This window comes from Pan paniscus, chromosome 21 (genome assembly GCF_029289425.2).
Source record: "Pan paniscus chromosome 21, NHGRI_mPanPan1-v2.0_pri, whole genome shotgun sequence".
Lineage (NCBI taxonomy): Eukaryota > Metazoa > Chordata > Mammalia > Primates > Hominidae > Pan > Pan paniscus.
Genome location: NC_073270.2, coordinates 2,004,784 through 2,019,417, shown reverse-complemented (window position 1 = coordinate 2,019,417; position 14,634 = coordinate 2,004,784). Strand labels below are relative to the sequence as shown.

At 52.7% G+C, this 14,634-nt stretch overlaps 2 protein-coding genes across 5 annotated transcripts in view; one reads left to right on the top strand and one right to left on the bottom strand.

The window, feature by feature from the left end:
* The window catches only part of RSPO4 (R-spondin 4), a 44,052-nt gene extending 32,847 nt beyond the window's left edge, over nt 1–11,205 (top strand). The window contains exons 2-5 of one of the 2 annotated variants that reach the window (XM_034947264.3): nt 1,678–1,866; nt 2,502–2,642; nt 5,620–5,805; nt 9,273–11,205. In XM_034947264.3, coding sequence (XP_034803155.1) covers nt 1,678–1,866; nt 2,502–2,642; nt 5,620–5,805; nt 9,273–9,382 — 626 coding nt within the window. In that variant the 3' untranslated portion in view covers nt 9,383–11,205. The remainder of the gene's footprint in view (nt 1–1,677; nt 1,867–2,501; nt 2,643–5,619; nt 5,806–9,272) is intronic. The other variant, XM_034947265.3, reaches the window with a different exon arrangement.
* The window catches only part of FAM110A (family with sequence similarity 110 member A), a 331,582-nt gene that overhangs the window by 54,662 nt on the left and 262,286 nt on the right, over nt 1–14,634 (bottom strand). The window lies entirely within an intron of this gene.

Genomic DNA, 14,634 nt, shown 5'->3' with positions numbered 1-14,634 from the left:
AAAGCTGCCCTATCCTTTCCTGTCACTTAGTGACACCTGGTCATTTTCTGACTCTCCCCCACCTCCTACTCCCAGTGGTCTCCCCTGCTGCCTCTTACTGCTGGGGCACCTCCCAGCAACCAGCCTTCTTGTGCCAGGCAGCAGGAATACCACCTAAGTCTGGCTGCTCCCAAGGTGCCCCTTACCACTGAGAACTCCCTCACACATGCCGGGAAGGATGTGCAGGCTCTTCTATCACACTCTTGCCCTCAGCTCTGCCCTTCTGTCTCCTGGTCTCCTTTCTTGCTCAAAGAGGAATGGGAAGGGGGCAGATTCGCAGGGCTATGGACATGAGTTTATGTCCAAGCAGGGCATGAGATGCTGGCACCTTCTTGCAGGCACCCCCTGTCTTTGTGAGTTTCTCTGGCATCTCCTCACTTCATTGGGAGGGTTGGGAACAGAGGAAAAGTCACAGCACCACAACTCACTTCCCTAGGCTGTCCACTTCTTTTTATTTTCTTCTTTTTTGGAAACATGGCTTCACTCTGTCTCTCCGACTGGAGTACAGTGGCACAAACACAGCTCACTGCAGCCTTCCCCGCTCACGCGATCCTCCCACCTTAGCCTCCCAAGTAGCTGGGACTACAGGTGTGTGCCACCATACCCGGCTAATTTTTGTATTTTTTGTAGAGACAGGGCCTCGCCATATTGTCCAGGCTGGTCTCAAACTCCTGGACTCAAGCAATTCTCCCATCTTGGCCTCCCAAAATGCTGGGATTACAGGCATGAGCCACTGTGCCTGGCCAGGCTGACAATCCCTAACTCCCATGAGTCCCTCCCTGCAAGTGTTCAGCTTAATCAGGGTCCTGGGGTGATGGTCACGGTAACAGAGACTCCTTATGAGCCGGGAAAGGCTCACATAAGATTCTAGAGCATTTTCCACCTCTTTTTTCCCCAGCTTTGGCTCCTGGGTGCCAATTCTGGGGTAACAAAAAATTTTCTCCTTAAAAAAATTTCTCCCATTGCTATTCCTGATGATGGTGGGAGCCCTTGCTGATGGTGACAGTGAGAAATGGAGTATTGTTGAGTATTGTTCAGGAACCCAGCAGGAGGGTGAGGGTCTCACCCCACCCTACTCATCATGTGAACCCACACACACTCAAAAATTCACATTACTTTGGTAAAGATTAAGTTTGCTTGTGAGTAATGGAAAACTCCAAATAACAGTGATTTAAGCCAGATAGATGTTGATTTCTCTCTCATGTAACAGTCTACACAGGCAGGCTAGGGCTGGTACAGCAGTTCTGCCTTCCTCAGGCACCCAGGTGCTTTTTATCTGATTTTTCCACCACCTCACGGGACATAGTTTCCACCTCATGATCTAAAATGGCTGCTTGTGCTCCAGCCATCGTTCACATTCCACCCAACAGAAAGGATGAGGGGATGACAAGGGGCACACCCCTGCCCTTTAAGGCAGCTTTCTTGAAGTGTCACATGCTGCTTTACCTTACATCTGATTGGCCAGATTTTGGTCACATGACCATATCTAGTTGTAAGGGAAGGTGGGAAATGTAGTCTTTTGTTTGGGTGGCCATGTGCCCAGTTACTATCCCAATGAGACCATCTCAGCTGCTCGCATATATGGTTTGACCATCTCTCTCTCCCTTCCCCCTCCTTCTGCCCTGGTCTTGTGGGCAGTGGGCACTGGCCTGGGGGGCAACTGCACAGGCTGTATCATCTGCTCAGAGGAGAACGGCTGTTCCACCTGCCAGCAGAGGCTCTTCCTGTTCATCCACCGGGAAGGCATCCGCCAGTACGGCAAGTGCCTGCACGACTGTCCCCCTGGGTACTTCGGCATCCGCGGCCAGGAGGTCAACAGGTGCAAAAGTACGTGGCTTCTCCCTTGTTCTATGCTAGTGCTGGGCTCCTAGACACCATGGGCTTAGATCCCACCCTTTCACCCCAGCACAGACAGAGGGGAAGTAGGTGCATGTCTAAGCCCAGACTCTGAGATACCTGCCTGCGTCCAGGCTGACTCCGCAGCCTGAGGCAAGTCAGTCCGCTCTCAGCCTTAATTAGCACTAATAGAACAGGCAACTTTCACTTCTACCCTAGTTTGTGGTGTGGCCTTAGGCATGTAACTCACCTTCTCTGGTCTTAGCTCAAATAGGAAAAGGAGTCCTAATTCCAAGCTCTAATTTTTGCTGTAACTTTGGGCAAATTATCACTATTTCTGAGGTGAAAAAGAAGCAGGGAGTCCTCACTCCAGCCCTGGTTTGCGGGTGACTTCAAGCAAGTCACTCGCTCTCTCTGAGCCTCCCCTCAAATGAGAAAGGGAGTGTTCTCTTCACATGCAGCCCAGTTTGACCTTGGCCAAGTCTGGGCTTCAAAGGAGACACTGAGTCCTGACCCAAATGCTACCAAGCCTGGAGCTACCCAGAGGGCCTTCCACCTCGGGCAGACCCAGTGGGCCCCATCCTTGGCAGTCTCCCTCACCTGGGGTGTCCCTGGCTCTATTACAGAATGTGGGGCCACTTGTGAGAGCTGCTTCAGCCAGGACTTCTGCATCCGGTGCAAGAGGCAGTTTTACTTGTACAAGGGGAAGTGTCTGCCCACCTGCCCGCCGGGCACTTTGGCCCACCAGAACACACGGGAGTGCCAGGGTGAGTGGGGACCTCCCCGCCCTGCCCCTGCCCCTCCCCTCTCCCTGGAGCGGGGGCTTGGTGAGAGATGTTAGGGGCCCTGGAAGAAATTACAGTAGAATGCCATATGGTGAGGGAAGGCCCAGCACCACCGTGTCAGGTACACTGGGTACCTCCACATAGTAACTGCAAAACACTAGAGCCAACATAACCACCATTACTATGATTACTACTACAACCAACACTGGCATTGTTATTAATGCCAAGGGAATCAGCAGAGTGCAGAAGAAGAGCGCTGATGTTTATTTGTTTGTTTGTTTGCTTGTTTGCTTGTTTTGTTTGAGATAGGGTCTCGCTCTGTTGCCCAGCTGGAGTGCAGTGGCATGATCATAGCTCACTGCAGCCTCAAACTCCTAGGCTCAGAGAATCCTCCCGCCTCAGCCTCCCGAGTAACTGGGACCACAGGCATGTACCACAACAGCTGGCTATGCGTTTATGTTTTTGTAAAGACAGGCTCTTGCTATGTTGCCCAGGCTGCCCCTGGGCTCAAGCGGTCTTCCCACCTCAGCCTCCCAAAGCATTGGGAGTATAGGTATGAGCCACCAGACCTGGCTGAGCACTGATTTTGGAATAGGACAGGCCTGGGGTCCAATCCTAGCTCTAAACCTTACCCTTTAGTGATCTTAAGCAAACCACCTCAGCTCTCTGTCCTTCGGTTTCTCCAAACGTTAGGAAAAAAAAAAGACAATAGAACATAGAGCCTACCTCATGGGGAGGAATTGTTAGGAGGATAAAGTGAATTAGTACAATTTCAAGTGCTCAGTACAGCAGCCAGCACAAGTAGATGCTCAGTACGTGTCAGTATCAGTGTTATTACTGCTCTGATTATTTCCTAACAGCTCCTTGTCATACTCCTGCCTGTGAGCCCTCCCATTGCTGCACTAGGCTGCTCCTTGGCATTCTCATCTACACTGTGCCTCTCTGCCCACGCACTCCCTCCGGGCTCACATTCACGGTCATTCCAGCTGCTGATGGCCGCTGACTCCGTGTCTCCAGCCTCCCTGAGCCGCACACCTTCACCTCCACTGCCCTCTGGGTGCCTTCTTTCCACTCCCACTGCCACCATCCCCCACCTAACGCTCCCTCTGGGTTTCCTCTGGGTTTCAATAACCAGCTCCCTGATCCCTGGGTGGCATGCGCGAGACGCAGACATCGCTGTTGACTCTTCTCTCTCCCTCACCCTATATTCAATCCAATCTGTTCATTTATTCACTCTGAAAATATCTACTAGAGCATCTGCTATGGCCAGGCACTTTCCTAGGTGCTGGAGACACGTTAGAGAACAAAACAGACAAAGCCTCTGCACTCAAGGACATGACATTTCAGTGGAGAGACAGAAGCGACACCTGAGAACAAATGCATAATATTTTGGGTGGTAGGAAGAACTTTGGGGTGAAAATGAAGCAGCACAAAGCTCCCAAACCCACACCATTCAGCTCATCCCTTTCTCCCCACCCATTTGTTTCTCTCCTCTGTGCCCCCCTCTTCCCACCCTCTTGCCACCCCCTGCCTATCGCCAGGGTTCTGGCCACAGCTCCTGCCCGTCTCCTGCCTTGGTTCTCAGTCCCTCCAGCCCAGTCTCCACTCAACAGCAGAGGGAGTATTTCAAAATGATAGTCTGCTCAATTTCTTTTCCTCCCAGGACCCTTCAGTGGCTCCCACTGCCCTTGGGCGGAGCCCACCCAGGCCCTGGGCAATCCGTCCCATCTGCCAGCCTTTCCACCCCCATCATTTTTTTCCTCCTCAGTTTGAGCTTATTCTCCGGCTTGCCCAGTTCCAGGCCAAATCATCCTGGGGACTCTGCTAGGGTTATGCCCTCACTTGGAGCACCTCCCGTCCCTCCCTGAGCCTGGCTAGGCTCCCCTTCCCCGCCATCCCACCCCCACTTCAAGACCCGGTCCAGGGGTTTCCTCCCCTACAACCCAACCCATGCTGCTTCTGGGCTCCCACGGTGCCTGCACTTCCCTCATCACGGCGGTGTCCAGATGGTGAATTCCAGGAGGCCTGCAGACCCTGGGCTGTCTTGTCTGCTGCTGCTCCCTCAGCACTCAGAATAGCACCTGGCATACACTGGGTGCTCAGTCTTTACTTGTCAAATGTGTGTATCTAGCAAGGTCTGGGTCCCACTGTGTCTTGAGCTTGCTGTGTCTGCTGTGTGAGCCTCTTGCTGCGTTCCCTTAGCAAACCCCTGCTCTAGGTCTCAGTGTCCAAATCTACAAAATAGGAGTATTCATAGCTACCCATATTCTGTGCCTATTTCTCATGGACTTTTAAAATAATCAAAGTATATATATATATATATATATATATATATGTGTGTGTGTGTGTGTGTATATATATGTGTATATATATATGTGTGTGTGTATATATATATATAGTGTATATATGTATTTTTATTACCCCCTATGAAGAACTTTTATGTCCATGGCCTCTTTTTTCCTCCTTCCAAAGTTGATCAAAGACACATGATCAAGTTTAAAACCTGTGTCCTGGTCCTGAGGGCTTCCCAGGCAACCTTCCAGCCTCCTCTCCTGTCCCCGCCTTCCTGAGACTTGACACCCAACTCAGGCTGCCCCATCTCCCAAACATGGTGGGCTGGGCTCCCAAGGCTTTGCACACCTGCCTGGAATGGGCTTCCTTCTTCTCACCTGACGAGCTCCCCTCTCTCCCTTTAACTCATACATCACCTCCTCCAGGAAGCCTTCCCTTTAAAGCTAGACAGTCGGCCACTCTGGCTTCAGGCCCATATTAGTCTGTGCATGCATTCGTTTAGCTCTCATTCCAGGCTCTTATAAATAACTCTGCTCCTAGCAGGTGGAAGTGGTGTCTTCAGTCTTCAGAGGACTGAACCCCTCAAACCCTGCCCTTGGATCTGAAGGACCCTCACTGCTGGCTGACCCTGTCTGTCTGTCTGTCTGTCTCTCCTTTCACCCCACAGGGGAGTGTGAACTGGGTCCCTGGGGCGGCTGGAGCCCCTGCACACACAATGGAAAGACCTGCGGCTCGGCTTGGGGCCTGGAGACCCGGGTACGAGAGGCTGGCTGGGCTGGGCATGAGGAGACAGCCACCTGCCAGGTGCTTTCTGAGTCAAGGAAATGTCCCATCCAGAGGCCCTGCCCAGGAGGTGAGCCCCAGGACAGGCACACGAGGCTGTGGTGGGAAAGGCCCACAGGGACAGGGTGGACTCAGATCACTGCCCCACAAATAGTATCTATGAGACTGCCTGAAAGGCCACCATTAGCCATACTATCATGTGGAGTACACATCGCCTTCCCTGGTATCCTTTCAAAGGAGGAACTTCCTTGCTGGGTTCAGTCCCAAATACATTAGGAAAATTGAGCTGGCCAGGAGTTCCCAACCCTCTCAAACTGAACACCCCCCTTTTAATAAGAAGGATTTGGGAATACCCTCTTTATCATTCTTAATGAAGTTCATGGAGAATGTGGCCTACTTGCAAAGGTAATTTTTTTTATCAGTATAGTGTCCTAACTGTAATATAGAGGAGAAAGAAAAGAAATTTCATGATGGAAGTGCTTGGCCCAACATACCAACAGACACTTAGGGAAGCACAATCCCAGTGAGGACCACGGCCGTGGTCAGCGCCCCAAGTACGTGGCCACATCGCCATCAGAGATGCGATTTCCCCACAGTGACCAGTGATTAGTAAGGTCCAACCCAATTGATCTCTGATTGACACCACACTCGCAGTGCCCTAGAATCTTCAGTGAATGGAAGTGTTCGAAACCACATGGCATTCATGAGTCAAACAGAATTCAGCTCCCAGCAAGCAGACTTTTCAGCTACGTGAGGGTGGGGCACGATGTGAGAGAACTGGATGGAACAGGGGGACAGCTCGTCTTTGCGGGGGACTGTCCCACGCTGGATCTCGATTGCCGTCCACTGAATGCCACAGGAACCCCCTTCACTGTGCCATTCAAGACCACTACACGTATTTCCAAAATGTTTCTGGGGGCTATTAAGGACCACTGATTTACATAGAAGAGAGGCCACAGGGTGTGCTTGGTAAGATGTGAACGGTGAGTAGTATTGGCAGTGTTGACTGGGCACTGTGCCGAATTCTCTATAATCGTTAACTCATGTAATCTTCCCAGTAATGCTATGCGGTAGGTGTTATTAGCACTATCCCCATTTTACAGATGAGGGGACTGAGGCCCAGAAAGGTTGAGTCACTCACCTAAGGGTCACAAAGCCAGGGAGCTGTAGACCTAGAATTCAAACATAACTCGTCATGCAAACAGGAATCTAAAGTCATGATGAAGGATGAGGGACCTGGAACCAGGCCACCTGGGGCACCCAGGTGGGACATAGTGGAGCCAGGATTTGAACTCAGGGACACTCCTCTTTCAGAAGGACTTGTGCTATTTGGGTTGGGAGTGCAGCTAGCAGAGATAGGAGCCTTTGGGAGTCATGCTGGGCAGGTGAGGACAGAGTGAGGTTGAGATGGAACCAGAGAACCTAAGAGACCCCAGAGCCAGAGCAGGACTCACACAGGAGGCAGACAGTTCTTCTGCAATCATTACCACATGGCACCTCTCATGGCTCCAAGAGCTGGGGGTGAATGGCTGTTGGGGCATCATGAGGGGAAAGCTTTTCCCCTGGATAATAATAATCACAATAACTGCAATCATTCATAAAGCACCTACCATGTGCTGGCTGTGCTTAGTGCTGTGAAACATGACTCTAATCCTCGCAACAACCCCACTGTAGCTCCCTGCATCATCCAGGTCTTGGCTGCAGTGGCTCCTCCTCAGAGAGGCTTCCCAGGAGTCCCCCTCCCAGGAGTCATTTTCCACCATATCACATGGTAGCACTTGCACCCTTCTGAAATGAGCCTTCTCATTCTCGTGTTTGCTTGTTCAGTGTCTGTTTTCCTTACTGGAGTGTGATCTCCAGTGAGGGCAAGGGCTTTATCTGCCTTGTTCACAGCTGTCTCTCTAGTGCCTCTAACACAGTCTGGCACATAGTCGGTATCCAGTTAATATTTGTTGGATGAGTGGATGGATGGCTGAATGCACAGGTGGGTGAGTGGGTAGGTAGATGGGTGGATAGGAGGGTAGATGGGAGGGTAGGTGGGTGGATGAGTAGGTAGGTGGATGATTAGGTGGGTGGGTAGGTAGGTAGATAGGTGAACAGGTGGATGGATGGGTGATGGGTGGGTGCCTAGCTGGATGGATGGGTCATTGGGTATGGAGGTGGGTGAGTAGATGGGTGAATAGGTGGGTGAGTGGGTAGGTGGGTAAATAGGTGGAGGGATGGGTGGGTGACTGGATGGGTACATGAGCAGCTGGCAGGCAGGCCTAGGGAAGGGGTAGGGACACAAAGCCACTGGCCCCCACACCCCCACATCAGAGCCGGCAGGGCCACTCAGGCAGCACCCACACCCCATCTCCAGATGCTGTCCTACCTGAGGCCTGCACAGTCAGCTCTGCAGCTCAGAGTGGGAGTTGGCCTCAGTGCTCCCCAAGAGCTCAGAGTGGGTGTGGGGAACCCCAGAGGTGGGCAGCCTGGTCTTAGCTCCTTGACTCTGCTCTGCAGAGGAAGGAGCCAGGACTGGAGCCACAGCCCTGACTCTTGGGGAGACAGGCACATAGTTGACACCCAAGGAATAAAACTGCCCTCCCCTTGCCACTAGGCTCAGAGGGTCTCTAACAGCCTCGCTGCGCACCTTCGGAAAGTGACTCATGGAGCCTCAGGTTCATCGTGTTCAAATGGACACACAGCTCCTTGCGGGGAACTGAATGGGGCCCAAGCAATGTAGGAGAATGTCCTGGGTGTGGAGACACTTTGTAAAGCAGAAACTTAGGGCTGGCCTTGCTCCCAACCATGCTGTGGTCTTCTCACCTGTCCATAACAATGACAGGCAACTGCTCAGAAGAACTCCCTGGGCAGCGGGCACAGCCAGAGTGGAGGTGGAAGGAATAAAGGAAATAAAGAAGAAGAAGAAAGGAAAGGTAGACTGGCACAGAAAAATGATAGAAGGGTGGAGAGAAAGAGAGGACAATTGGAGAAGACGGGACTGGGTGTGGCTCAGACCCTACCTGCCTCTCTCGGCTGTTGTGAGTTTCGTATACATAAAGCACTTGGGGCTGTGGCCTGCACACAGTGAGCACTTGCTAAATGCTGAAGTATTGTTGCCACAGTGTTATGCAGAAGTTGGTGCAGGGACACAGATGAAAGGTGCCCAGCGTCCAGCACAGAGCCTGCTCAGCTATGGAAGGAGCGTGCCGGGGAAAGCCATGGGGACTCCCATGAGGCCACCCTACATGCAGATTGGGGGGCCCCAGGTGAACCTGCAGGCCTGGCCGAGCCAGATGTCCAGCACAAGAAGGCCCTGAACAAGTTAGTGGCCCTCGCCACTCCCTGAAGAACTAGAGAGAAAGGTTCAGTTTGGGGTACCTTAGCCCACGGTCCAAACTCTCAACAGGAGGGACTGCAAGGTCAGTGCCCAAATGTTCTGAGCCCCGTTGTTGGGGAGTGGGTGGGGCACCCTTGTCTTTCAGGACTGAGGAGGCTCCCAGGACCTAACTGGCCCTGCAGCCTTGGTCACCGGGCTCTGTCCTCTCATTGCAGAGAGGAGCCCCGGCCAGAAGAAGGGCAGGAAGGACCGGCGCCCACGCAAGGACAGGAAGCTGGACCGCAGGCTGGACGTGAGGCCGCGCCAGCCCGGCCTGCAGCCCTGACTGCCGGCTCTCCCGACTCTCTGGTCCTAGTCCTCAGCCCCTGCACACCTCCTCCTGCTCCTTCTCCTCCTCTCCTCTTACTCTTTCTCCTCTGTCTTCTCCATTTGTCCTCTCTTTCTTTCCACCCTTCTATCATTTTTCTGTCAGTCTACCTTCCCTTTCTTTTTCTTTTTTATTTTCTTTATTTCTTCCACCTCCATTCTCCTCTCCTTTCTCCCTCCCTCCTTCCCTTCCTTCCTCTTCTTTCTCACTTATCTTTTATCTTTCCTTTTCTTTCTTCCTGTGTTTCTTCCTGTCCTTCACTGCATCCTTCTCTCTCTCCCTCCTCTTGTCTCCCTCTCACACACACTTTAAGAGGGACCGTGAGCCTGTGCCCTCCCCTGCAGCTCTCTCTATCTACAACTTAAAGAAAGCAAACATCTTTTCCCAGGCCTTTCCCTGACCCTATCTTTGCAGAGAAAGGGTTTCCAGAGGGCAAAGCTGGGGCACAGCACAGGTGAATCCTGAAGGCCCTGCTTCTGCTCTGGGGGAGGCTCCAGGACCCTGAGCTGTGAGCACCTGGTTCTCTGGACAGTCCCCAGAGGCCATTTCCACAGCCTTCAGCCACCAGCCACCCCGAGGAGCTGGCTGGACAAGGCTCCAGGGCTTCCAGAGGCCTGGCCTGGACACCTCCCCCAGCTGGCCGTGGAGGGTCACAACCTGGCCTCTGGGTGGGCAGCCAGCCCTGGAGGGCATCCTCTGCAAGCTGCCTGCCACCCTCATCAGCACTCCCCCACGGGCCTCCCTCTCATGGGTTCCATGCCCCTTTTTCCCAAGCCGGATCAGGTGAGCTGTCACTGCTGGGGGATCCACCTGCCCAGCCCAGAAGAGGCCACTGAAACGGAAAGGAAAGCTGAGATTATCCAGCAGCTCTGTTCCCCACCTCAGCGCCTCCTGCACATGTGGGGAAACAGGTCTGAGAAGGAAGGGGCTTGCCCAGGGTCACACAGGAAGCCTTCAGGCTCTGCTTCTGCCTGATGGCTCTGCTCACACATTCACGGCCGAGAGGAGAATCTGGGGGTCACTTGAGGGGGGAAATGTAGGGAATTGTGGGTGGGGAGCAAGGGAAGATCCGTGCACTCGCCCACACCCACCCCCACACTCGCCCACACCCACCCCCACACTCCCCCACACCCATCACCACACTCGCCCACACCCACCACCAGTGACTTGAGCACCTGTGCTTCGCTGTGACGCCCCTCGCCCTAGGCAAGAACGACGCTGGGAGGAGTCTCCAGGTCAGACCCAGCTTGGAAGCAAGTCTGTCCTCACTGCCTGTCCTTCTGCCATCATAACACCCCCTTCCTGCTCTGCTCCCCGGAATCCTCAGAAACGGGATTTGTATTTGCCGTGACTGGTTGGCCTGAACACGTAGGGCTCCGTGACTGGGACAGGAATGGGCAGGAGAAGCAAGAGTCGGAGCTCCAAGGGGCCCAGGGGTGGCCTGGGGAAGGAAGATGGTCAGCAGGCTGGGGGAGAGGCTCTAGGTGATGAAATATTACATTCCCGACCCCAAGAGAGCACCCACCCTCAGACCTGCCCTCCACCTGGCAGCTGGGGAGCCCTGGCCTGACCCCTCCCCCCCCCCCCCCGCAGGCCCACCCTCTCTCTGACTTCCCTGCTCTCACCTCCCCGAGAACAGCTAGAGCCCCCTCCTCCGCCTGGCCAGGCCACCAGCTTCTCTTCTGCAAACGTTTGTGCCTCTGAAATGCTCCGTTGTTATTGTTTCAAGACCCTAACTTTTTTTTTAAACTTTCTTAATAAAGGGAAAAGAAACTTGTAAATGCTTCTTGAGCATCAAGAGGGTGTTGCAAAACCATGATACTGCTGAGTTTGGAGTAGCAGAATTTAAAACATGTGGAGTGGTTTTCACAGGAATGCTTAGGGCTGAGAGGGGTCAGAGTGTATTGGGGATGGGGTGGGGTTTCAGCTTGGGGGGAGCTGATAAAAGAGGAGGGGCCCTCAGCCCCTCCAGGCTACTCTCCAGAAGCAGACTCAGCCAGAGGCAGAAGAGGGTAACACCTCGATCCCCAGAACCTCGCAGTTTCACGAACCAGATGTCTCAGGGACCAGGGGTACCTAGGAGGTTGACAGTCCCACGGGGCCATCTAAACACCCTGGGCTGCTGGTGAGAGTGGCCTTGGCATTGGGAGGCACAGGTGGGAGCTCCAGCCTGTCACCAGCTATCTGATGGGGTCCAGGTCAAGTCACTTCCCCTTCCGGGGCCTCAGTTTTCCCATGTGATGAATGTGATGAAGAGGAAGCCTGGCTAAATTAAATCTATTGCCGAAACCTGGAAGACCCAACAACAGAATCCCCTGGGGAGCCTTTTAGAAATTCAGATTTTAGGGCCCTCCCCCAGATCTATTCATTGCAAACAAGTTTAGGAGCAGGCAGTGAGAGCAAACATTCTTTCCAGGACAAGCTGAGGGGAGAGGTGGCTCTCAGATGACTTCCAGCTCAGAGGGCTGAGTCTAGATTTGCAGCTGCAATTCTGATTCTGACCTCAAGACTCAATGATCTGATTCTATAGAGTTTAGTCTGTATGTGTGTGTGTATGTGTGTGTATTTTTTTAATTTTTTTTGGCAGGGTCTTGATCTGTCACCCAGGTTGGAGTGCAGTGGTACGATCACAACTCACTGCAGCCTCAAACTCCTGGCCTCAAGCAATCCTCTTGCCTCAGCCTCCCAAGTAGCTGGGACTACAGGCGTACACCACCACACCCAGCTAATTTTTTATTTTTTGTAGAGATGGGGGTCTCAATATGTTACCCAGGCTAGTTTTGAACTCCTGGCCTCAAATGATCCTCCCACCTCAGCCTCCCAAAGTGCTGGGATTACAGGCATGAGCCACTGTACCCAGCCCCTATATAAATAAATATATATATAAATATATATACACACACACACACATACACACACTATATAGTGTTTTCTGTTAAGATTCCAATTGTAGGATGCTGAACGTTCTAATTTTCACAATTCTAAAAGACCAACATAAGGGTAGAAGTTTCCAGTACTGCAATTCCCTGGCCATGTTCTTTCTTCTTGGGGGGCCTGGTCCTCTGTCCTCAGCTGGGGGCTGTGGCGGTTTTTTAATATTTTCAAATTACAGGATGAAATTTCTTCAGGGCCTAAGCCCCTCCTATAACCTTTCCATCTCAGACGTTCCCTGCCCCCAGCTCCAATCCTTTCAAATCCCAGCCTCTCCCACATTCTCTGGAGGATTGAGGGGCCTCTCTGGGAAGGAGACTCTGCTGTCAGGTGGGCATCGCCCACTCCCTTCTTACAAGCCAAGCTTGGAGAAGTTCACAGAGAAGCTCAGAAACAGGGTGAGGTCACACAGCCAAAGAGAGGCAGTCTGGGCAGAGCCCAGGGGGAGGTTCCGCTGCTATTGGCCTTCTGGATGCTATGCCAGAGGGAGAGAACAACCCCTTGGCCAGAGCTGAGGAATCCCTGGTGGGTTCTTCCTGTCACCGCTTCCAACTGGGCCACACTAGGGCCCTCTCTGCAGTTCCCCCCACCCGCTCACTCCATCCTCATCCCTGCCTGACCCCTCACCACAGCCCTGCATGTCATTCCCACATGCTGCCACTGGATGGCGCCAGTCAACCAGGAACAGGTCGCAGCCGGGCTTGTAAAGGAGCGCATTTCTGAAACGGGGACTCTCCTAGCAGGACTGGAGCAGGGTGGAGGGCAGCCGAGGGCAAGGGACAGGCTGCCTCAGACCGAAGGACTGACTGCCTCAGGCTGAACGACAACAGTTGCAATGGGGACTTCAGCTGAATGGCCTTCTCAGCTGTGCAGAGAGTGTCAGACTCAGAGGTCCCTGTCCCAGGTCCTTCCTTGCACAGAAGGGAAATCTGACTCAGAGCATGACCTCCTGCCCAGACATCTGGCCCAGGTGACCTGTGGGGATTACACCTCTCCATTTTCACTTGGAAGAAAATTTCTTTTTTCTGTCTTTTTTTGTTTGTTTGTTTTTTAAGATGGGTAATAGCTCTATCGCCCAGACTGGAGGTCGGTGACATGATCCCGGCTCACTGCACCCTCGACCTGCAGGGATCAGTTGATCCTCCGACCTCAGCCTCCCAAGTAACTGGGACTGCAGATGCACACCACAATACCCAGCTATGTTTAAAATTATCTGTAGAGAAAGAGTCTTGCTATGTTGCCCAGACTGGTCTTGAACTCCTGGGCTCAAGCGATCCTCCTGCCTCAGTCTCCCAAAGTACTGGGATGACAGGTGTGAGCGACCGCACCCAGCCCAGAGGAAAATTTCAAGCCATCGTATGTGGACTTTCTAACTCAGGAAATGTGCATTCTTATAATACAAATAATAGTAATGATGAAGATGAGGATGATGACGTCATCTTATATTTATGGAGCACCTATTCTGCACCAAACATAGCTAAGCATTTCAGGTGCAATATCTAATTTCCTTTGCTTTTCTCTCTTCAGCATAAATCATAACTACCATTTTTCTACCAATTCCTCTTACTAACCTCGCATTTCCCACCTATCTCCTGCCACCTTCACGGCTACGTTGCCAGCTAACTTCTAGGAGGAAAAACTGAGGCTCAAGTTCAAGTCATTCAAAATCCATCAGTCTCACCCATTCATTCATTCCGTGAATATGCATAAAGTGCCTACTGTGTGCCTGGTACTGTCCTGGGTGCTGGTGATAAAGACCCTGCCTTGTCCTCCAAGCGTTCAGTCTGCAGACAGTCAATTCCAACAATGTGATAAGACCTTCCATGAGGACAGGATCTAGCATATCCCATCTAAGGCACACAGGGGTTAGGGAGCTCCTCCTCCAGTACCAGATAGCCAAGCTGAGAACTAAAGAGTGCCAGGTGCTGATGAGATGGGTGGGGAGGGGGAGGAAACAGCACTTGCAAAATCCTGGAGACGCTACTCATGGGGGCGCCAGCCCTGGAATTGCTAAGCCTCCTAAGCTGTCAGATCCTGGAACACGTGGACTCAGCCCTGGGGTCTGATGGCTCCCACTCAGCCCCCCATGACTCCCACCCTCACCCATAGCCATAGCCAACCTACCATCCACAAGGTGGAATGGATCCTCCAGCCAGACTTGTAGCTGAAGAAGCCTTCTCGCAAGTGGGTCTTCTAGTCCTTGCTGTTTTACCCGCTGCCCCCCCTTACCCCCCACTGCAGAATCCTCCCAGCCACAGAGTCCTCCCATCGAAGGCCCA